This window comes from Macrobrachium nipponense, chromosome 20, assembly GCF_015104395.2.
Source record: "Macrobrachium nipponense isolate FS-2020 chromosome 20, ASM1510439v2, whole genome shotgun sequence".
NCBI lineage: Eukaryota > Metazoa > Arthropoda > Malacostraca > Decapoda > Palaemonidae > Macrobrachium > Macrobrachium nipponense.
The window spans coordinates 13,698,329-13,723,334 of NC_061089.1; the positions used below are offsets into that span (position 1 = coordinate 13,698,329).

General features: G+C 35.5%; 1 protein-coding gene across 1 annotated transcript in view; it reads right to left on the minus strand.

The window, feature by feature from the left end:
* Positions 1-798: 798 nt before the first annotated feature.
* Positions 799-25,006, minus strand: part of LOC135219754 (mucin-2-like) — a 31,882-nt gene continuing 7,674 nt past the window's right edge. Inside the window, exons 4-19 of the mRNA XM_064256804.1 lie at positions 20,593-20,723; positions 18,826-18,894; positions 18,431-18,592; positions 16,955-17,707; positions 15,365-15,420; positions 12,739-12,865; positions 11,927-12,058; positions 11,576-11,691; positions 9,641-9,764; positions 7,533-8,324; positions 6,079-6,134; positions 5,107-5,233; positions 4,661-4,792; positions 4,146-4,270; positions 3,379-3,502; positions 799-843 (exon numbers count right to left, since the gene is read on the minus strand). Coding sequence (XP_064112874.1) covers positions 799-843; positions 3,379-3,502; positions 4,146-4,270; positions 4,661-4,792; positions 5,107-5,233; positions 6,079-6,134; positions 7,533-8,324; positions 9,641-9,764; positions 11,576-11,691; positions 11,927-12,058; positions 12,739-12,865; positions 15,365-15,420; positions 16,955-17,707; positions 18,431-18,592; positions 18,826-18,894; positions 20,593-20,723 — 3,071 coding nt within the window. The remainder of the gene's footprint in view (positions 844-3,378; positions 3,503-4,145; positions 4,271-4,660; positions 4,793-5,106; positions 5,234-6,078; positions 6,135-7,532; positions 8,325-9,640; positions 9,765-11,575; positions 11,692-11,926; positions 12,059-12,738; positions 12,866-15,364; positions 15,421-16,954; positions 17,708-18,430; positions 18,593-18,825; positions 18,895-20,592; positions 20,724-25,006) is intronic.

Genomic DNA, 25,006 nt, shown 5'->3' on the forward strand with positions numbered 1-25,006 from the left:
TTCTAGTTGTCATAGTAATGCAATAATGATAAAATTGCTTTAATATTTATGTATATATACTTTCAATACATAGGCTGATTTCACCAATTTCCATGTTTTGTGTAAGTCTTATACCCAGTTTGGAGGGTGAAAACATACCAATTGGCAAGAGAGAGAGAGAGAGAGAGAGAGAGAGAGAGAGAGAGAGAGAGAGAGAGAGAGGAGAGAGAGAAAGGAAGGCGAAGGAAGGTAGGTCAGGGGTGGCGGTGTAGTGAGGGGGGGGAGAGGGTAGGTGGAGCTTTTAATGCGTGTTCGTATCCATTTCTGGATAATGGAGTTTTTATCTTTTGGTACAAGGACAAGTGTCGTTATTCTTAACGATTAGTGATTCATGATACCCTTATAAATTACGGCACTGGTTGTAATGCACTATAGCAAAATCTCGTTCTGATACGAGTGTTCGTTACAGAAATATTGCCAAAAAACGTGCTTGCACTGTCTCTGAAACACATAGTAGGTATGCTGCTTAGTTGTCAATCAAGTTTTTTGTAATAAAGTATTTTTTACAAGCTAGCTATTGTATAAATTTGTATTTTTCTCAATCAAAACATATGCCCCTCAATGCCAACTTTCCTCTTTTAACGACTTTCTGGTCATTGCAAATTCGGCCCCATTAATTTCTTATGGTGCGAAAACAGACAGAGGCCCAGGGACCGAAAGCGATTGCGTCACACTACGGCGGTAATCTGGCAGTAAAACATCTTCATATATCCAAAAAGTAAATAATAAAGATATATAAGCGCATTACGATTATAACAATTACATGCATAGCTGATAATCTGCATGAATAACTGGTAAACTTTTCTGTTAAGAAAGTTGAGTATAGCAATTATTTACAATAGGTACGAAAGTCAAGATGTCGTGACGTCATAATACAGGACTTAAAAGAACGTTCTAATTCCGAAAAATAATTACTTAAATTTGAGTCAGAATCGAGTTACTTTTTCAATAACGAATATTTTCAAATTAATCATCATAAATATGTAAAATATTGATGTTTTACTATTTATTTAAAAAATTATCTAGTGCACGCTTCGTCGTCGTCTTCTACCAAAACAGTTGTTTACTTAAAAACATCCTGGTAAGGGACCGTGTTCCGATTGTTGTGATGAAAGTGCCCCAGCGTCTGTGGGTACAAGTGGTGTGCGGATTTATCACAGGAAATGGGAAGTTTGTTGACACAAGCGACTCCGTAAACATCAAGATGGCGTCAATCTTCTAAAATATTGAAGCGTAAGTAAAAATTTCGAAAGCGTTTTGGTAAGATTTACACTGCCGTAGCCACCCTTTTCACTACCCTCTGTTTAAATCTTAAATTTTGGCCTTAATTTCTAACTTTGGAGAAAATATTTACTTCGAAAGGAGAGTAGAGGTCTTTAGCTTCGTTTCTCACCAACAACAAGTCGCGACTAATGCCCATCTCCGGTGTCAGGACGCGTTATAATGTACTTTTTCGGAGGATGGCATGCATTGATCGTACATGGCCTGCTGAAGGCCATGCGGTGTTTTACCTAGGTAGGTACTAGGCCTAGCTTATCTGAAATTCTCTGTGTTGTCTTTACCATACAATAATCACTTTTATCTTTTGGAAGAAACATTTTTATTGGAAAAGGTCTGATCTTAGTTTTCACAAGACTACCTAGCCTAGCCTAGTAGTACCCTAAGTATCACTGCCCTTGTGTTCATCATCCATGAAGCTTTCACCATCATTATCCAAAATGGTAGCTTACTATATAATTAATTTCTTTACCTGTACACGATCCAGGACCCCCAAAAAATTTGATTACAGTAAGAAGTGAGGAATTTCCTAAAAGTGAAAGAAATATTCTTCCCGTGTGTTAAAAAAAGGTAGAACTGTAACCCACCAGAAAGGGTACCTAGTGCCTTACAATAGCTAGGTAGTAAGTGCTCAGAAGTTTCCCCACTAAATTCTGCCGGCTAATAGTTTAAATTCTACAAAGCTTTATCAATCAAAGAAAGCAATATTACCATAAATGAAAGACTTAATCACCATTAGTTGCTGGAATTCCTTAAAAAATACATTTACTAAAACTTCATTCCCGGAGACCCCCACCATTGTAAACAAATACAAGCAATTTTCCATGAATGTAATTAGCGAAGAAAATGAACATAGAAAACCAGAAAATGAGTGACTCTAGCAATCATAAAACTTTTTAATACAGCTAATCAATACTTGTAAACAATAATAAGTCTCTGCAAATATTCTACAGGAGCAGTCCGCACGGACTGCAAGGAACGTAACCGCGGATAAGACATCCACTAGGGATTGGGGCGTCCAATGTATTTCGCCGTGTTTAGTACTGGACCCTGGGGGGTTAATTACAGTCGTCCGAATAAATATTACTTAAAATTCTTGTTCAGTAGGTAAAACTGCATAGAAAAGCTGCAACTGCCATAGCCTAGGCCGCCGTGGGTAAGTACCCTAGATCTACCCAAATATTATAGTGGAAATAAAAAGAAGGGCAAAGTTTAACAATTAGGAAAATTCAAGGAGCATGAATCTGCAGTATTATAAAATACGAGAAACAGAAGGCAAAATTGCTTGAAAAGAAAAAAAAAGGCTGGCTCAATAGACCTAAACCGTTGCATGGATGAACATTAGGCCTAACAGGGGCATGTACTTAGACCTCTGAACAAAAAACAATTTTTTCCTTTAAGGATCTTAAAATAAGTGAAGTTGAAAATAAGACATCTAGCCTCTAGGTAATATTCGCTTTAATACCACTACTCAATATTGGAGTTTATATATTGAGCTCTTTGTGTCTTCTTAATATGCCTAATGAAAATAATATACTGAAATCTATCGCACATTTACAGTTACAGAACTATTCACTGTCTTCTGTTCATGCAACATTCGTTCCCTTGGGGTTAGTAGTACTAGGCACAAAATTCTTGGGAATGGTTATGGTAATAAAGTAATTATAATATTCATTCTCATACAACCACATAGACCTGATTTTTTTTTTACTAACAAGCAGGCCATAACTAAATATTTCTTTTAAACTCTTACCATTAGAAATATGACAAACAATGCTCACTGGATATTTTTAATATGTTCCATACAATGGCCATTTACGTTTCAGGCATCAAGTGAATCTTTCTGTTCAAAATCATGATATCCAATTCTGATTTCTGATAGGGCTATCAAATTACTAGTAAAAACAAACATTCTGGAAATGTCATTATCTCAAAAAGAATAACCCAATACTCTATGAGAAGCCAGTGAGAGAGGACTTGCTTTCCCAGGTGTCTGATGTCGAAAAGCAAAAAGCTATAAACTATACAGTTCATTATTTACTGCATAATTATAATACATACACATGGAATATCAACATCTTCCAACATGGAGAAATTCTTGGTTTCTCTGGTATATTCTGGAACTGCAGCCAACATCTTCATGTACTCTGTCAGCAAAGTGGTGTTCATATTTTCTGTGCCAGGGCTGAAAAGGTTTCACAAGCAATTACACAGGTTCTTGCAATTTTTCACACCGTTATACCTTTAGAGCCAATTTCCAACGTGTATCAAATCGCGTCCTATTCTTAATAACCATTGTTGCATACTTTGTTTACTTTTAATAAACAGTAATGGCAAATAAAGTTAAATGAGAATATGGTTTTTGCAAAAGACAGACAACTCTGCACTAAACCCCCGATTTCAAACCAAAATAGTACACTAAAATAAGTTTGGAAGATAGATATAAATTTCTTAAGGTATTAACACTCATAAGAATACAAAATACCCTGGGTATAAAGCGCTTACATCTCATGTAATTTCTGTATCTATATCTTTATGAGAACAATAAAACTGCAGAAAACTTTTAAAATAATTATTCATTAGGTAATGGAATGACCTAGAAAGCTATTGTCTTTCATCAAAATTAAGAATTTCGCTGAAAAAATCTTATTTGTGGTATAATGTCTCCAAAAGTAATTCCTCTCAAGATCTGCAATCACTATCCAATACTACTACAATTTACCGGAACTTTCAGCTTCATCTACTTCTGAGAAACAACAACTAAACACTTTCTAGGTACACATAGGAGGGAAATAATGATACAATATAAAAAAATGATTGTGACTCACCTATTTTCGTATTGCTGAACGAAATGGCTGATCAGAAGGTTGTCATCCAAAAAGTCATTTCCAATAGTTTCATTACTGGTCAATCCACAAGCACAATCTTCATGTTGCAGTACTGTCTGACGAATCTGTAAGAGATTTCAAAGCAGAGTGTCTTTATTTCTAAATAACATTAGCTTTCCGCAACACTTGTTTCTACTGTTTTATTTTTTTCAACGTGTAAGAAAATGTGAATAATTTCTCTATAATATTTTAACATATGAAGTTAATGTCCAAAGCATTACTGCTACAATGTTCCACAATTAAGACCATACTTCATGTTATAGTTTTTAGGTAATATGAATCTTATCACGAATTATTATCTGCTTCAGGCGCAAGGGTCTGTGCTGGGTCAAGTCTACAACTCGAAGTATTGACCTGTCTCTCGCCTTTGCTGTTGAAACCTCTGAAAGGCAGACAGCAAATGCAACTAGGAATCTTCCTTCCTTAGTGTGAGCAGTGGTCAGAACAGACTTTACCTGAACAATAGGTTTTGCCTCTACCAAGACAGAGCCAATGATGAGCACAATTACATTCAACACTCCATTCTCATCCAGCGTCGGAAGAAGAATGCTTAATCCGTGGCCAATATGGACATCTGCTCTATAATCCTGCGAATGAATGAGCAGAACTGTATATTAGAAATCTACGAAACAATTTCAGTACTGTGTTACCTTTATTATCATCATCACCACTTCTTTGGTTGATGTTTTGCTAATTCGTCAGTATCATTATTATTTTTTTTTTCAAAATTATTGTAGCTATTATTTACTGCCTCGGAGAAATAAAAATTTGTATCTGAATTTAGGCCAATCATTCTTCTATCTAACACTGTAAAAAAAAAAAAAAAAAAAAAAAAAACGAAAATCAGCAAAATCAAGCTGCAGTATTTTGCATTCATAGGCCAATTAAGAGTTACACTTACCTTGTCTTCCATGACAACTAGATCCTTTCCTTCCATGAAGAACCATGAAGGATTTTCTCCCATATCCGAATTGTTCTGGAAGAAGAGAGTTTCCAAGATGGAGAATGCCTTTTCCGCAGTCTGTAAACTGAAAAGATGAAATAATGTAAATAATGCTTCTTGAATTCCAACACATCTAAGCGCACCTGGAAAGCAATATGTACAGAACGTGACAAACATTAAAAGATTACTCTAATTGGCATTAGCATGGAACTCATTACCACAAGGGGTTTGCATCGTAAATTTTCAGGGAATGGATAAAAACTATGCTGGATTGCAAAATGTAAAGGTAATGATGTGTAAGTGTTCTCTTAGTGCATCTTCAACCTTTATCATTTCTATTTAGCTGAAATAACATTATTAAGCATTTTTTTTTTTTTTTTTTTTTTTTTTTTTTTTTTGAGATTTCTTGATCAAGGACGTGAAATGTGATCTGTATTTTTAGGATGCTGTATTTAAAATTAATGCTTCAATATTTACTGCTATCACAAAAAGTATACTATATAATTATTATATTTCTAGCAAATGTAAAAAAAAACTATACTAAAGCGTAGACGAAACTTCAAATGAAACCTAAATAAATGCAGATGGAAAGCTTTAGACAGGATAATAGATGACCACCTTATGACCCACTAACACCCTTCACCCAACGAAAAAAGGTCGGGAATCGCAGTTCTAAGCATGAACACCAAAGAGTAAGAGATTCTAAGGGACATGTTAATACATGACGAGAACATTCTCTATCAGGTCTTCCTTGAGAAGATTGCCAACGACAGCGACACGTGGAATCTTTTGATCGTTTAGTGTATTCTGAAAAGAGTTTCCTTAAAATAATTACCCAAAATCTGAGAATAATAACTCTCCCAAAAGAAGCTATATAACAAGGGTACCAAAAACTCATCCACAATAAGCTGTAAGCACTTTTCTCCATACCTCTGAAGCGTTTGATTGAGATCTTCGTTGGTGAAAGTGTTATTGATGACAACAGTCTGAAAGAAAGACAAGGTTAATACTACTAGGCTGTCATTAAATATCTTTAAAAAAGTTATGAAAAAAACTCGGTTTGTATTTCCTATTTTATCTCCTTAAGATCCCATAAAGACCTTACCAGCTGATCTTACGAGCAATAGCCGGTGCTGACAAAAGGACATCTTAATTTGATGATAAAACCTACACTTACGAACCTGTCCATTTCAATGACAGCTCTGAATTCAATTTCACCTAGGCTTAAGATGCAGTAAAACTGATGGATTTGTCCAGGCCCCCTGCGATAGGCAAGCCTATTGCCACTGTTATCTTATGGGAAAATATATGTCAAAGTCTGAGGGTATATAATGCTGAAGAGCTCTCAAGACTACGATTAGTTGTCGTAGCACAGACTTGGGATGTATCTTTGAAATGAATTCACAGGTCGATGCAAGTTACCTGCGATCATACCCATTTACATTCTCTTGTCTTTAGCATTATAATTCTTTGATGAAGAATATTTCATTCTCATTTTCTATTCATAACTTCTTGATGAAGCAGATGCCATTCTCATTTGCTGTTTTATTATATACTTTGGTTAAGCATTATGATTAACTATTCCCCCATCACATCCAGTAGAGTTACATATGAAGTTGATCACGAAACCATGCTGAGTAAGCCATAGCCACTGCGATGTTCCCTTTTATAGTCTTCATTGCAAGTTCCCAGTGTGCTTACCCTTTATTATACATTCAAACATGATTTCTATGTCGTTGCTTATCAATTACTTATTTACGCACTTATTTTAGCCCTACAATCACTAACTGTATTTATGAAGTAAATGCTTACATTTGCTTTTATCTTTTAATTGCCCTAGTGACTAACTAAAAGTTTTGTTTCTATATATAAAAATAACGAATTAAAAAACAAAAATGCTACAAGAGACAACAAACAATTAGCTTGGCAGGGTAAATCAGTCAACACCAATGATTACCACGCTATAGATTCCTGTACTCAGAAACAAAGTTTGATTTTTTCGTTAGGTATATTTGAAAGTGTTTTCTTATTTTCTATTCATACAACTAACTCTGGATCTAAGAAATGATTAATTTGCCTTAAAATGAAACCTATCTTTCCATTTAATAACAATCTAAGTTAAGTTATTTTTATCCTGCAATGTATATAGATAATCTCACACTTTAAATTGTCGTAGTACAGGTAATATAACAAAAAGAAGAAAAAAGTGAAAACACCAGTGGTATAGAAGAGTACTAATTAAATCTTTAACTGCCCACAGTGAGGGCCATAGATGAAATCGACGTGGAAGCACACTCTTTTGAAAACTGTTTTCATTCTTAAAATGTCATTCATGCATTTATAGCCTGAGGAAAATGTCCATACAGAATTCAGAACACTCTTACCTGGCTGAAGTTCAGATCGTCTGGCGGAGATTCAACCACATTGGATCCCATGTTAATTTGAACAATGACGTCTTCTTGTTTTGGTGGCAAAGGCTGGAGTAGTGGCTGATCTTCAGGTTCAGAAGTCGTTCCAGTTGTTGTTGTTGAAGTTTGTGGCGATGTTGTTGATTGTGTCGAAGTTGAGGTTGACGATGTTGGAGACAATGTTGTGGTCGTTGCCGTTGTAGTCGTTGGAGACTTGCTTGTAGTTGTTGAAGTTTCCGTTGTGGTTGTTGAAGTCTCCATTGTAGTAGTTGGAGCTTCTGTTGTGGTCATTGCTGTTGTAGTTGTTGAAGTCCCTGTTGTAGTTGTTGGAGCTTCTGTTGTGGTCGTTGCTGTTGTCGTTGTTGAAGTTCTTGTTGTAGTTGATGGAGTTTCCGTTGTTGTCGTTGCTGTTGTAGTTGTTGAAGTTGTTGGAGTTTCCATTGTGGTTGTTGCTGTTGTAGTTTCTGTTGTGGTTGTTGCTGTTGTAGTTGTTGAAGTCCCCGTTGTAGTTTCCATTGTGGTTGTTGCTGTTGTAGTTGTTGAAGTCTCCGTTGTAGTTGTTGGAGTTTCTGTTGTAGTTTCTATTGTGGTTGTTGCTGTTGTAGTTGTTGAAGTTGTTGGTGTTTCCGTTGTGGTCATTACTGTTGTAGTTGTTGAAGTCTCTGTTGTGGTTGTTGGAGTTTCCGTTGTGGTTGTAGTTGATGATGTTGGAATCTCAGTTGTAGTTGTGGTTGAAGTGGTAATAACGGTCGTAGTCGTATTTTCCTCCTAATAAAGGTGGGAAGTTAAAAAAAAGGAAGTAAAAAAAAAAGATACTTTAAACGAAGTAATATTAATTAAGATTGAATAAATTGATGTGAATTTCATTTACTTTTATACAAGAGTTTTTTGCAGGGATTTCACCTTAGTAGACTTTCGGTAATAAATCGAATATAAACTGTGCTATTAAGTGCAAAGGTAAATACATAACTCTTTCGTAATCCTGAGAGAGAGAGAGAGAGAGAGAGAGAGAGAGAGAGAGAGAGAGAGAGAGAGAGAGAGAGAGAGAGAGAGAGAGAGAGAGAGAGAGAGAGAGAGCTGTATTATGTGGTATATACCATCCTGATATTAAATATTTGGGCATATTTCTTGGAATTATCGAAGTTAAGAGCAGCAAAACTAGAAGAATGCATCTAATCACGATCATATCAACTTCAAATAAGTTTCATTTAATAAGTTTAATATATTTCTTTTTAATACTAAGCGACGTTTGACTACAGTTTGCAGTAATAATGTTACGCACAACCTGTCGAATACAGAATGAACTTTTTGTGAATAAAGACAAGTGACACACGTTATACGTACTTTGTCTCATGTGTAATATTAGCATATTATGATGCCATCAGTTTTTATGTCAGGATGTCTGCCTAATTTATTGCTGCTGGCCAGAGGCAGAGTAGAATATCAGTAAATTAATTTCTGTAGATTGGAGGTACATTCACTATGGTTGTTGATAACTCAAGGGTGATTGAAAAGCCTCTTTATATCAATATCTAAAGTATATATATATAATATATATATATATATATATATCTATATATATATATATTATTATATATATATATATATATATATATATATATATATATATATATATAGATATACTATATATATATATATATATATATCATATATATATATATATATATATAACAAGCAAATTCTCAAGTAGACCAATTCAGTGTTACTTGGCACTACAAAAATATAAAGTACATAATGAATGGAAAGGTGATAAAGAAGACAATAAAAAATGGAGGGTTCAGCATAGTTACAATAATGTTTTGACTTCAGTGCCCATCCTATAATCATATTACCTATGATTCTACGAGGGAGTAGCAATTAAGTTATTACCTAAACCAAATTTATTTACTAATGTAGGATCTTAGGATCTGTTAGAAAACATTGTGAATTGAACATGAAATAGCGTTACCAGTTTATGAACGAATAATGCTATTTTGGCCATAAGCCTCTATCTTGGAGTTAACATCATGAAAGGCTCGATTAAGTAGTCAAGGAAATATAACAAAGGAGAGAAGAAAACTTACACAAGGAATATCAGCGTCTAATAGCATGGAGAAGTTACGTGTCTCTCTGACGAATTCAGGAACGGCAGCCAACATCTTCATATAATCAGTAAGGGAGGATGTATCCATTTCATCAGCTCCAGAACTGTGACAGAAAGTACATTAACAACATTAACGTCAGAAGTCGATGATTCTTGAACTTAAAATCACAGAAAAGGACATGGGAGTTTTGATGAATATTTCCATCTTCTTCTTCTTCTTCTTTCGACCTTATTAGAGTCACTGTATAGCAGGGTCGGCCGCTCGAGTCCTCTTTCTCCATCTACTTCTATTCCTTGCATCTTCTTCCCCAAGTCACACCTCACCCATATCCCTCCTCGCCACATCCATCCATCTGATCCACTGATGGCTCACACTCCTCCCCATCGCTGGCATATTCTTAGCTCTCTTGATTGGTTCCACTTCCTCTCTTCTCATTACGAGGCCATAGCCTAGTTGCCCTAGCTAGTATTTCTGACGAGCTTCCGTAGCCTACTCCTTTACATTACATAAATTTGCATGCCTGCTTTTAAATATCAATTTGTAAGTGTTTTTATTTTAGTGCCCAACAATTCACGATTGTAAAGAAATCTAATATTAAGTAACGACAATACGTTAGCCTAACTGTTGAGGTTCGATAAATGCATGAATTCCATGTTTTCTTTCTGTTTCATCCACTTCTCTTAATAATCTTAGGCGTTTATTCAATAATCATGCTTTTTAACTTATAAACAGTGTAGGCAAGTATTTAATGTTTCAATTCTGTGGTAATTTAAGATATTTAGAGATTATTATGTAATGGGTGAATTTTATAAGACATCTAAAAAATTTTCAGAGAATTTAGATATATAATATATACTCTGTTTTTTTCCATCTGTCCATCCGCCTGTGGTGTTTTCGCGTGGTAACACTGCGTCCTGGGCTTTAAATAGTTACAATATGTGTAAGTTTTAGGTAAATAAAAGGATATCTGGGTGCACATTTACAGATGAAAAGTGTTTTAATAATTTACTGTATGCGAATTACACCGTTAATATTCGCAATAGGATATTATTTAAAGCCCGGGACGCAGTGTTACCATACGCAAACACCACAGGGGGATGGAGAGGTGGAAAAAAACAGAGTATAGTTATGCATATAAGTTATACGTTTTCTCTTCTTCTGATTATGCGCTACAAAAGAAAACGAATATAATTTTATAGTAAACTTTACTAATAATAATTCTACCATTGTTATGCGAGTACGAGAGGGGTAGAGTACCATGTCAAGCCCAAAATACACGGCAAAGAAAAAAAAGGTGATAAAGAATACAAATTTTGAAGACTTAGGTATAGCTTAAATCTTTTGGAGAGGGATAAAAGCGGCCACAAATCATAAAAAGATATTGACGGGGAAAGTAGGTAAGAAAAACCTTGTTATAAAAAAAGTTGTTTGGTTATATCAGTAAAAATTCTTTGGTCATGTGCAGAATAGACAGTCCTAAGTTAACATACTTAAGAGTTTTATTCAAAAGATGTGTCAGGATTGCGGATGAAATTGAATAGATAACCATATGATATGGAAATCACCAAGAAAATATTTTGAAATATGACGTATAACTACGTAGACACACGTGATGTAAAACTAAAGGCTTTGCACCCCCTAACCATTTTCATTACAGTAAATTAAAAAAATCTTGATTAACCATACTTTAAATACTCCAAGAAAACTATAAACTACTATGAATTTTGGTTCTTAAGTAGAACACTGACATTGACTAAACAAAACATACATAAATAATGTTAGAATTCCGTTTTACTAAAGTCTTTGTGTATGACTATATTAGGAAAAAAAAAAAAAAAAAAACAGATACGTTCAGCACATGATCGATCAAGAAACATGATGAATAATTGAATCAGCAATAAAAAGATGACTTACGAATTTGCATAGTGCTGAACGAAATGGTTGATCATAAGATTGTCGTCCAAGAATCCGTCCTCTGTTGCTTCGCCCAAACCGCATCCGCTTTCATGTTGTATTATCGTTTGACGGATCTCGAGAAGGTAAGAAAAAGAAAAAAAAAGTTCTCACCTGATTATACTATCAGTGAATAGAATGAGGGCAATCTAGACCATCACCTGGGCACCAAATAATGGACTAAAGGTCATCATAGTTCATCAATTTGATATATCAGAGAACTGACTGCTGTTGTAGCCTATCACTACCACATCACTGAACGAAGTAAGGCCAGTTTTGGTCCGTCACTGGGAAATCAGTGAATCAACTCACCTGGACTATGGGCGAAGCCTCCTCCAAGACAAAGCCCATGGCGAATATGATTGCAGTCAGCTCTCCGTTCTCGTTGAGAGTAGGGAGAGTGATACTCAACCCATGCCCTATGTGGATGTCAGGAGTGAATTCCTGGAAAACGGTATTTAATGTGGTTAATCCTTTTGTGAAAGATTACGGGACAGTGAACGTAATTGCACTGCCTAGTTCAAGGTCCCTAGAGAAGACTAGATTAGGGCTATAATGGGGAAAAGGAGAAGCAGTGGACGGGAGGAGAGAAGAGATGGGTAGGCCAAAAGGAACCCTTTCAGCTACCTTGGAACTAGAATATAACATTTACGACAAAGGCAAAGAGCTGGGACCAATGAGATGTACACGAAAGGATTGAAAGGGGTTGCAGCTAGGGGCCGAAGGGACGCTGCAAAGAAGCTTACGTAATGCTTACAGTGTACCTCATGAGGTACACTGGACAGCACTACCCCCACCCCCTACGGGGCATAGTTAGCTGAAATTCAAGGACAGTCTTTAGAAATCAAATAGGAAAAACTAGTCAGAGATTGAACGACATATTGCCCATTTTTTCAAAATTAAAAATATAAAATTATTCACTGCAAAGAGATTAAGATGTAATATTATTACTCAAAGTATTCGTGTTTCATAAGTCAACATTAACAAAGTAACAACTTAGTGGTGTAGAACAACTACGGAGAGAGAGAGAGAGAGAGAGAGAGAGAGAGAGAGAGAGAGAGAGAGAGAGAGAGAGAGAGAGAGAGAGAGAGAGAGAGAGAGAGAATTGTTCTGCCAATATTCACCTTCGATTCCAAGGGTACCACATCCATCTCGTCCATGAAATACCACAGGGACTCGTTCGCCAGATCAGAGTTGTTTTGAGCGAAAATTGCTTCGATGACGCTGTAGCCATTCTCGCTAGTCTTCAGGCTTTGCAGTGATAGGGAAGGTTAATAATAATAATAATAATAATAATAATAATAATAATAATAATAATAATAATAATAATAATAATAATAATAATAATAATAATATAATAGCAGAACAACTCCAGCATTGTATCTCAAATCACCATGCACCCAAATGGATGACCACAGGAAGAAACATCCTTAATACAAAAAGACAAGAGTAAGGGAAATATAGCCAGTAACTACAGGCTTATCACCTGCTACCAATATGTGGAAGTTACTAACGGGTATCATCAGTGAAAGGCTATACAATTACCTAGAGGAGACAAACACCATCCCCCACCAACAGAAAGGCTGCAGAAGGAAGTGTAGGGGCACAAAAGACCAGCTCCTGATAGACAAAATGGTAATGAAGAACAGTAGGAGAGGAAAACCAACCTAAGCATGGCTTGGATAGACTATAAGAAAGCCTTCGACATGATACCACACACATGGCTAATAGAATGCCTGAAAATATATGGGGCAGAGGAAAACACCATCAGCTTCCTCAAAAATACAATGCGCAACTGGAATACAATACTTACAAGCTCTGGAATAAGACTAGCAGAGGTTAATATCAGGAGAGGGATCTTCCAGGGTGACTCACTGTTCCCACTACTCTTCGTAGTAGCCATGATTCCCATGACAAAAGTACTACAGAAGATGGATGCCGGGTACCAACTCAAGAAAAGAGGCAACAGAATCAACCATCTGATGTTCATGGACGACATCAAGCTGTATGGTAAGAGCATCAAGGAAATAGATACCCTAATCCAGACTGTAAGGATTGTATCTGGGACATCAGGATGGAGTTTGGAATAGAAAAATGCGCCTTGGTCAACATACAAAAAGGCAAAGTAACGAGAACTGAAGGGATAAAGCTACCAGACGGGAGCAACATCAAACACATAGATGAGACAGGATACAAATACCTGGGAATAATGGAAGGAGGGGATATAAAACACCAAGAGATGAAAGGACATCGATCAGGAAAGAATATATGCAGAGACTCAAGGCGATACTCAAGTCAAAACTCAACGCCGGAAATATGATAAAAGCCATAAACACATGGGCAGCGCCAGTAATCAGATACAGCGCAGGAATAGTGGAATGGACGAAAGCAGAACTCCGCAGCATAGAATTCATAAAAACCAGGAAACATATGACAATACACAAAGCACTACACCCAAGAGCAAATACAGACAGACTATACATAACACGAAAGGAAGGAGGGAGAGAACTACTAAGTATAGAGGACTGCGTCAACATCGAGAACAGAGCACTGGGGCAATATCTGAAAACCAGTGAAGACGAGTGGCTAAAGAGTGCATGGGAAGCAAGGACTAATAAAAGTAGACGAAGACCCAGAAAATATACAGAGACAGGAGAATGACAGACAGAAAAGAGGAACTGCCACAACAAACCAATGCACGGACAATACATGAGACAGACTAAAGAACTAGCCAGCGATGACACATGGCAATGGCTACAGAGGGGAGAGCTAAAGAAGGAAACTGAAGGAATGATAACAGCGGCACAAGATCAGGCCCTAAGAACCAGATATGTTCAAAGAACGATAGACGGAAATAACATCTCTCCCATATGTAGGAAGTGCAATACGAAAAATGAAACCATAAACCACATAGCAAGCGAATGCCCGGCACTTGCACAGAACCAGTACAAAAAGAGGCATGATTCAGTGGCAAAAGCCCTCCACTGGAGCCTGTGCAAGAAACATCAGCTACCTTGCAGTAATAATTGGTACGAGCACCAAACCTGAGGGAGTGATAGAAAACGATCAGGTAAAGTTCCTCTGGGACTATGGTATCAGAACAGATAGGGTGATACGTGCAAATAGACCAGACGTGACGTTGATTGACAAAGTCAAGAAGAAAGTATCACTCACTGATGTCGCAATACCATGGGACACCAGAGTTGAAGAGAAGAGAGAGAAAAAAATGGATAAGTATCAAGATCTGAAAATAGAAATAAGAAGGATATGGGATATGCCAGTGGAAATCGTACCCATAATCATAGGAGCACTAGGCACGAATCCCAAGATCCCTGAAAAGGAATCTAGAAAAACTAGAGGGCTGAAGTAGCTCCAGGACTCATGCAGAAGAGTGTGATCCTAGAAACGGCGCACATAGTAAGAAGAGTGATGGACTCCTAAGGAGGCAGGATGCAACCCGGAACCCTACACTATAAATACCACCCAGTCGAATTGGAGGACCGTGATAGAGCAAAAAAAAAAAAAAAAAAAAAAAAATAATAATAATAATCATAATTGTAATCAAGTTTAAGCAAATGGTAAAAATGAATTGCTAACATTTTTCTTTGCTTAAAAAAATGAATCTGTATATCACCATATCAACAAATATATCTAACAGTGCAAAGAACGTGGTACGGAAAAGGTAAGAACTGTCTATGTATAAGTGAATACGCACTAACATTGATAAATGAGATATTTTTTCTCGATTACCTGTGTAGCGCCTCCTCCAAATCAGCTTCTGTGAAGTTGTTGCTGATCACAACACTCTGCAAAGTCCAAAAAAGATCTTGTTAAATTTCATTATATTCTAGGAAAAAATACAAGGAATTCTACAGACATTTCACTAAGAATAGAATTGATTTTTAGAATTCAGGCCAAAGGCCAAGTGCTGGGATTTATGAGGTCATTCAGCGCTGGAACGGAAACTGACAGTAAAAAAAAGTTTGAAAGGTGTAACAGGAGGGAAACCTCAAAGCAGTTGCACTATGAATCAAGTGTTAGGAGAGGGTGGAAACTAAGGTGGAAGAAAGGGCTTGCAGCTAGGGGCCGAAGGGACGCTGCAAAGAACCTGAAGTAACGCCTACAGTGCACTGCACTACGGGGCCATTTCACTAAGAGAGAAGTTCTAAAGAAATTTCGTAAAGATCTGAAGGTGAACTAACCATGTGTAGCTGGTGTGGAATAAAACCATTTACGCATGGAACACAGAAGGATGGACATGAGCCTCAAGGGAGGGGGGGCGCGGGGTGGGGTGGAAGGAAATGAAGCAGAGCAAAAAATATAAGCAGGGAAGACCCACTTGCCATTTTTTTTGTGTCTGCAATTGTTGATCTCTTTAAAGTCACAATCTAAATAGATTCTTCCTTCAAGTTTACTGGTTAATGAAAGATTACTATATCTGAAATCCAGATGAAATACCCCTCAAGAATATCAATGACAGTTCAGACAATCCTAATGAGAAACAACACTCAAAAGACAAATGCTTCTTCGATGCTGAGAAACAACAATCAAAAGACAATCGCTTCTGAGAATACTGAGCAACAGCACTAAAAAGACAAATGCTTCTGTGATGTTGAGAAACAACACTCAGAAGACAATCGTTTCTGAATTCCGGGGTAGGACATATAATCTTTATTTGATGCAGATACATGTTTCTGTGATAAAGCAAACTTCACAAAGCTACGTGGGAAGAAAAGTGACAGATTTGGTTTAAGTATTGGTATGGCTGTAACATAACTAGATCATAGCACATGAAAGAGAACAAGGGCATTCTCCACCATTTATGATATTTTGAGTTAAGGGTTCTTCTTTTTTAATTGAAACCGCACACAAATAAAAGTTTTGCAGGTACACAAGTATAAGCATCAACGAAACGTAAGGAGAAAGGACGAAAATAAGCTGATATATATATGATATATAATCCAGGAGAGCGAATTTAGATATTAAAGGACAGACTCGAATATGTTATGAATCACCGGGAAATGATATGACTTATATATATATATATATATATATATTATATATATATATATATATATATATATATATTATATATATATATTATATATTATATATATATATTTCATATGGCAACGATTAAGAGCTCAGGTTTAATGTAACTGATACCTAACGAATCTGTTGTTGTAAATTAGATTGGCCTTATGCAAAAAAGGGCTCTTCTTTCTGAAGCAGTACGTAAAATATAATTATTTTACACCCGTGAATAAGTAGAGATATTTGACCAATAAAATCCATCTTTTAGAAAATTGGGGAGCAGTTTATTAAAAGGTTAATTCCTACCTGGTTGAAATTCAGATCGTCTGGCAAGGACTCCACTTTTTGACCCGACATAGAGATTTGGACAATGGTTTCCTCCTCTGGTGGCAACATCGGCTCCAATGCTGGGACGTCCACAATTTCCGTTGTGGATTCGGTTGTTGTAGATGCTGGGGTTTCTGTTGGAGTTGTTGTAGTGGTGGTAGTGGTTTCTGTTGGAGTTGTTGTAGTGTATGTTGAGGTTGCTGTTGGAGTTGTAGTAATGGTTGTTGGGGTTTCTGTTGGAGTTGCTGTAGTGGATGGTAGGGTTTCTGTTGGAGTTATCGTAGTGGTTGTTGTGGTTTCTGTTGGAGTTGTTGTAGTGGTTTCTGTTGGAGTTGTTGTAGTGGTTGTTGGGGTTTCTGTTGGAGTTGTTGTAGTGGTTTCTGTTGGAGTTATCGTAGTGGTTGTTGGGGTTTCTGTTGGAGTTGTTGTAGTGGTTGTTGTGGTTTCTGTTGGAGTTGTTGTAGTGGATGGTAGGGTTTCTGTTGGAGTTGTTGTAGTGGTTGTTGGGGTTTCAGTTGGAGTTGTTGCAGTGGTTGTTGGAGTTTCTGTTGGAGTTGTTGTTGTGGATGTTGGGGTTTCAGTTGGAGTTGTTGCAGTGGTTGTTGGAGTTTCTGTTGTTGTTGTTGTTGTGGATGTTGGGGTATTTGTTGGTGTTGTAGACGATAACGCAGTTGAAGTAGTTGACATGATAGTTGTAGTTGTTGGTTCCTCTGTTGTTGTGCATGTAACATTCTGTGAAAGAAAAAAATCTTTATTTATTTATTTTGACATTTAACCATTTCCCAGAGAAACAGAACAAGGCGAATGTTACTGCTATATTCATGCATTAATTGCTGAATCATGGATGAAACCCCCGTGCAGGAAACTTCTATGACACTGGCCACTTCGAACACCTTAACAGCGGGATCATCTGCTGATCGTCAAACCCTCTCACACATTGAGTCACTCATCTCTATTACAATGAGCTCTCACTTCTTGGTGAGAATCCTACTGTATCAGTATCTCTTCCCATCGCTCTGTCCAGCACATTCTAGGTCTTAAACAGCAATTTCGAATTATACATTCTTTCACCAGCCTATCGTTATTCATTCTTTCCATATTACCGGACAGTCTTTCATCTGTCATTTTCCAAGTTCTGCATGTCTCTACATCACTCAAAATTTCATGCCTTACACCGCATACATTATGCAAACAAATTTATCTCAACAATTTCAGCTCTCTTTTATCATTCAACGCCTATTTCACTCCCATGAGGAAGAGTCTGCTCAGCATTCCTTTCATCCATTCACACTTCCTCTTCTAAAGACACTGCAACTCTTCCAGATTTTTTTGTACATTCCATGGTACCCTTATGTTTCACCTATCTTTGGCTCAACTCTGTTGTTATTACAGAAGTAATAAGAAAAAGAATGATTTGAGGCAATATTTTCAAGTAGAAAAGCTGCGAAAAACTACCTCTGTCTGTGTCAAATACAGCTCTTGCTCCAGTTGCACGACAGCCGAACGTTTGTCGATCCTGCTGGCGAGCAGCAGAGAGAGATAAGAGTTCGACGTCACGTTGAAGTCTTCTGGGTTCAGGGCCTCCGATAATTCGCCCAATTCACCCACGGTGGCTTCCTGTTTCCGACGAAAAAACATTACAACCTCGTCAGAGTACAACGAAGAGAGAAAAGTGTCTCGTTAAACTTTTGATTTAATTCAAGCAGCAATATGATGAATAAATATCACAAAAATGTGTCTTTGGTGTGATGTGTGTTGTACGTATTTCAGATTGAACCTGTGGTTAACTTATAGCTATTTACTGTACGGTGATAAATCTTCGGACCAAGAATTTTTCGGGTTCCTCTTACCTGCTTGTTTTCCTTCATGGACTCATCACATTCACATGGACCGTCTGCGCATGAGCATAATGCTTGCAGCTGTCACAGAGTAAAACACGTATAAGCATAAATGCTTGCAACTGTCACAGGGTAAAACACATATAAGTATAAATGCTTGAAGCTGTCACAGAGTAAAACACGTATAAGCATAAATGCTTGCAGCTGTCACAGTGTAAAACACGTATAAGTATAAATGCCATTATTATCGATGTGGACAAGTTAACAGAAGTAGCATCACAAGAGCCTAAGCCTACCCTAATTTTGTATACTTATAATCAATGCGATAGTTAGATATTAAATGAAACACACTGGTAACGTAACGTGTTATATCTCATTTCATATTCTGAGGAGGCCGAGTTAATTCCCGCAGTTGTTCCACTGGAATTTATTCTTATGACGAACACTTGTAAAGAGGAAGATGAAGAGATACATGTGTTCGCTCTATATGAACATGCTCATCTAAATGAATAGCTCTCTCTATTCACGTCATCAATGTCATCAGCGTAAGGCGAAGATGACGCACCAAAGTATCAGGAACACACGGGAATATACAGATGTGACTGACTAATGGTTTTCCTTTTTCTGGGCGAGGAGATTCTATGAGTGGGGAAGTTCGGATGGAAAGTTTTTGAAAATATTTCCCTTTTTCTGGGTGAGGAGATATAATCTATGAGTGGAAGTTCGGGTCAAAGTTTTTGACAATATTACCCTTTTCCTGTGCGAAGAGATATAATATAGTATATGAGTGGAACGTTCGGGTCAAAGATTATAAAACACTGGAATAAGAACTAAAAGCTTATTTGGATCGTGAATCGAGATATGCCATCGCGTCAACAATATACACCAACAACTATAAATAGGTTGCAGTTCCTAATCCATTTCGATGAACTTAAATGTCATTCTTTTAATGTTGCCTTCTTTCATTTTCTTGACGTTTCCCTGCACTTCCTGGAGATGCTTCGACTTTTGGATTAATTTGTACTTAAAATTTTACTCATATTCAGTACTTCGATAGTTTTGTTTCATCTCCCCGATAATTTTAAACTCTTAGCATGGCTCTGTTTACGTGTTTGTGTTTATAAGTTTGTTTACACCCGACCGCGCTTGTATATATGTACGCAAATTTACAGAACGCATGACCCGATTGTAAATTAAATATATTATCAACTAAAAGGGAGATTTAGGCAAAAAGATAAAAAAGAAATATATTATAAACTTGAAGCGAGAATTAGGCAAAAAAAAAAAAAAGAAATATATTATAAACCTGAAGTGAGATTTTGGCAAAAAGATAAATAAGAAATATGTTATAGACTAGAAGTGAGATTTAGGCAAAAGGATAAAAAAAGAAATATACTAGACACTAGAAGTGATATTTAGGCAAAAACATAAAAAAATATACTATAAACTAGAAGCGAGAATTAGGCAAAAAGATTAAAAAGAAATATATTATAAACTAGAAGCGAGAATTAGGCAAAAAAATAAAAAAATAAATATATTATAAACTAGAAGCGAGAATTGGGCAAAAAGATAAAAAAGAAATATATTATAAACTTGAAGCGAGAATTGGGCAAAATGATAAAAAAGAAATATATTATAAACTAGCAGTGAGATTTATGTAAAAAGATGAAAAAAAATATATACTCTAGAAGTGATATTTAGGCAACAATATACATATAAAAAAAGAATAAAACATTAGCAATAAGCAGCCAGGAGTAACAGAATTGATCTCAAACAAACCTTCTGGTCAATCTGAATCACTGGAGAGGGGAGATCAGGCAGAGCTAACATAACGGCGGGTAGGTGGCCATATTTGCTCAGAGTGACGCAGGGCTGACCTACGACCAAGATCCCGACGCTTTGTACGGTATCTGAAAGAAAAGGAAAAAGAAGAAGAAGAAAGGTTAGCTAATGTATTTAAGAATAAGCCAGAGAAGTTAGCTACTGTATTTGAGAATAACTCGGAAAAGTTACTTACTGTATTTAAGAATAAGCCGGAAAAGTTACCTACTGCATTCAAGAATAAGCCAGAAAAGTTACATACTGTATTTAGGAATAAGCCGGAAAAGTTACCTACTGTATTTAAGAATAAGACTGAAAAAAGTTACTGTACTGTATTTCTGAATAAGCTGGAAAAGTTAACCCTACTGTATTTAAGAATAAGCTGGAAAAGTTACCTACTGTATTTAAGAATAAGCTGGAAAAGTTACCTATTGTATTTAAGAATAAGCTGGAAAAGATACCTACTGTATTTAAGAATAAGCCAGAAAAGTTACCTACTGTATTTAAGAATAAGACTGAAAAGTTAGCTACTGCATCTAAGAATAAGACTGAAAAGTTACCTACTGTATTTAAGAATAAGCTGGAAAAGTTAGTTACCCTGACTGTACATTAAATTTAAGAATAAACCTAACTGAAATTTAAGAATAACCCGGAAAAGTTACCTACTGTATTTAAGAATAAGGACTGAAAAGTTACCCTTACTGTATTTTAAGAATAAGACTGAAAAGTTTACCTTACTGTATTTAAGAAATAAGATGAAAAAGTTACCCCTACTGTATTTAAGAATAAGACTGAAAATTGTTTGGTACCTACTGTTTTATTTAAGAATAAGACTGAAAAGGTTACCTTACTGTAATTAAGAATAAGACTGAAAAAGTTTTACCTACTGTATTTAAGAGAAAAATAAGACTGAAAAGTTTACCTTTAACTGTCTTTATTTTAAGAAATTTAAGGTGGACTGAAAAGTTACCTACTGTAAATTTTTAGAAAAATGAAGACTTGAAAAGTTTTACTTTACTGTATTTAAAGAATAAGCGGAAAAAGTTACCGTACTAATTTAAAGAAAATAAACGGGTGGGAAAAAGTTTTACCTAAAAACTGTATTTAAGAATAAGAACTGAAAAGTTACTTACTGTAGTTTACGAATACACCTGAAAAGTAAAAACCTTACTGTATTTTAAGAATAAGAACTGAAAAAGTTTTTTTACCTACTGTATTTTAAGAATAAGACGAAAAGTTACCTACTGTATTAAGAATAAGCAGAAAAGTTTACTTTAGATTTAAGAATAAGACTGAACAAGTTACCTACTGTATTTAAGAATAGAAAAAACTGAAAAAAGTTACTTACCTGTTTATAAGATTAAAGACTGAAAAGTTTACTTATGTATTTTAAGAATAAGACTGAAAAGTTACTTACTGTATTTCTTAAGAATAAGACTGAAAGTTGACTTACTGTATTTAGTTTTTTAATAAGACTGAAAATTTAGCTACTGTATTTAAGAATAAGACTAAAAAGTTACCTACTGTATTTAAGAATAACACTGAAAAGTTACCTACTGTATTTAAGAATAAGACTGAAAAGTTACCTACCGTATTTAAGAATAAGAATGAAATGTTACCTACCGTATTTAAGAATAGGACTGAAAAGTTACCTACTGTATTTAAGAATAAGCCGGAAAAATCACTTACTGTATTTAAGAATAAGCCAGAAAAGTTACCTACTGTATTTAAGAATAAGCCGGAAAAGTTACTTACTGTATTTAAGAATAAGCCAGAAAAGTTACCTACTGTATTTAAGAATAAGACTGAAAAGTTACCTACTGTATTTAAGAATAAGGGGGAAAAGTTACTTACTGTATTTAAGAATAAGCCAGAAAAGTTACCTACTGTATTTAAGAATAAGACTGAAAAGTTAGCTACTGCATTCAAGAATAAGCCGGGAAAGTTAAACACTATATTTAAGAATAAGCCAGAAAAGTTACTTACTGTATTTAAGAATAAGCCAGAAAAGTTACCTACTGTATTTAAGAATAAGACTGAAAAGTTAGCTACTGCATTCAAGAATAAGCCGGAAAAGGTACCTACTGCATTTAAGAATAAGCCAGAAAAGTTACCTACTGTATTTAAGAATAAGCTAGAAAAGTTACATACTGTATTTAAGAATAAGACTCAAAAGTTAGCTACTGCATTCAAGAATAAGCCGGAAAAGTTACCTACTGCATTTAAGAATAAGCCGGAAAAGTTACCTACTGTATTTAAGAATAAGCCAGAAAAGTTACATACTGTATTTAAGAATAAGACTGAAAAGTTTATTACTGCATTCAAGAATAAGCCGGAAAAGTTACCTACTGTATTTAAGGATAAGACTGAAAAGTTACCTACTCTATTTAAGAATAAGACTGAAAATTTAGCTACTGTATTTAAGAATAAGCTGGAAAAGTTACCTACTGTATTTAAGAATAAGACTAAAAAGTTACCTACTGCATTTAAGAATAAGACTGAAAAGTTACTTACTGTATTTAAGAATAAGTCAGAAAAGTTACTTACTGTATTTAAGAATAAGCCGGAAAAGTTACCTACTGTATTTAAGAATAAGACTGAAAAGTTAGCTACTGCATTCAAGAATAAGCCGGAAAAGTTACACACTTTATTTAAGAATAAGCCAGAAAAGTTACCTACTGTATTTAAGAATAAGCCAAGAAAAGTTACTACTGTATTTAAGATAAGACTGAAAAAGTTAGCTACTGCATTCAAGAATAGTCGGAAAAGTTACCTACTCTTTAGAAATAAGAGCCAGAAAAGTTACTTACTGTATTTAGAATAAGACTGAAAAGTTAGCTACTGCATTCAAGATAGCCGAAAAGGTACTACCGCATTTAAGATACGCCAGAAAAGTTCCTACTGTATTTAAAGAAATAAGACTGAAAAGTTTAGCTACTGCATTTAAGAATAAGCCGGAAAAGTTAGCTACTGCATTCAAGAATAAGCCAGAAAAGTTACACACCGTATTGAAGAATAAGACTGAAAAGTTAGCTACTGCATTCAAGAATAAGCCAGAAAAGTTACCTACTGCATTTAAGAATAAGCCAGAAAAGTTACCTACTGTATTTAAGAATAAGACTGAAAATCTAGCTACTGCATTCAAGAATAAGCTGGAAAAGTTACCTACTGCATTTAAGAATAAGTCAGAATAGTTACCTACTGTATTTAAGAATAAACCGGAAAAGTTACCTACTGTATTTAAGAATAAGCTGGAAAAGTTACCTACTGTATTTAAGAATAAGACTGAAAAGTTACCTACTGCATTTAAGAATAAGACTGAAAAGTTACTTACTGTATTTAAAAATAAGCTGGAAAAGTTACTTACTGTATTTAAGAATAAGCTGGAAAAGTTACCTACTGTATTTAGGAATAAGACTGAAAAGTTACCTACTGTATTTAAGAATAAGACTGAAAATTTAGCTACTGCATTCAAGAATAGGCCGGAAAAGTTACCTACTGTATTAAAGAATAAGACTGAAAAGTTACCTACTGCATTTAAGAATAAGACTGAAAAGTTACTTACTGTATTTAAGAATACGTTGGAAAAGTTCCTTACTGTATTTAAGAATAAGCCGGAAAACTTACCTACTGTATTTAAGAATAAACTGGAAAAGTTATCTACTGTATTTAAGAATAAGCCGGAAAAGTTACCTACTGTATTTAAGAATAAGACTGAAAAGTTACCTACTGCATTCAAGAACAAGCCGGAAAAGTTACCTACTGTATTTAAGAATAAGACTGATAATTTAGCTGCTGTATTTAAGAGTAAGTTGGAAAAGTTACCTACTGTATTTAAGAATAAGACTGAAAAGTTTTAGCTACTGTATTTAAGAATAAGACTGAAAAGTTAGCTACTGCATTCAAGAATAAGACTGAAAAGTTAGCTACTGCATTCAAGAATAAGCCAGAAAAGTTACACACCGTATTTAAGAATAAGCCAGAAAAGTTACCTACTGTATTTAAGAATAAGACTGAAAAGTTACCTACTGCATTCAAGAATAAGCCGGAAAAGTTACCTACTGCATTTAAGAATAAGACTGAAAAGTTACTTACTGCATTCAAGATAAAGCCGAAAGTTACTTACTGTATTTAAGAATAAAGACTTGAAAAGTTAGCTACTGCATTTAAGATAAGCCGGCCTGGAAAAGTTAGGCTACTGCATTCAAGAATAAGCCAGAAAAGTTACACACCGTATTGAAGAATAAGACTGAAAATTTACCTACTGCATTCAGAATAAGCCAGAAAAGTTACTACTCATTTAGATAAGCCAGAAAAAGTTACCTACTGTATTTAAGATAAGACTGAAAATCTAGCTACTGCATTTCAAGAA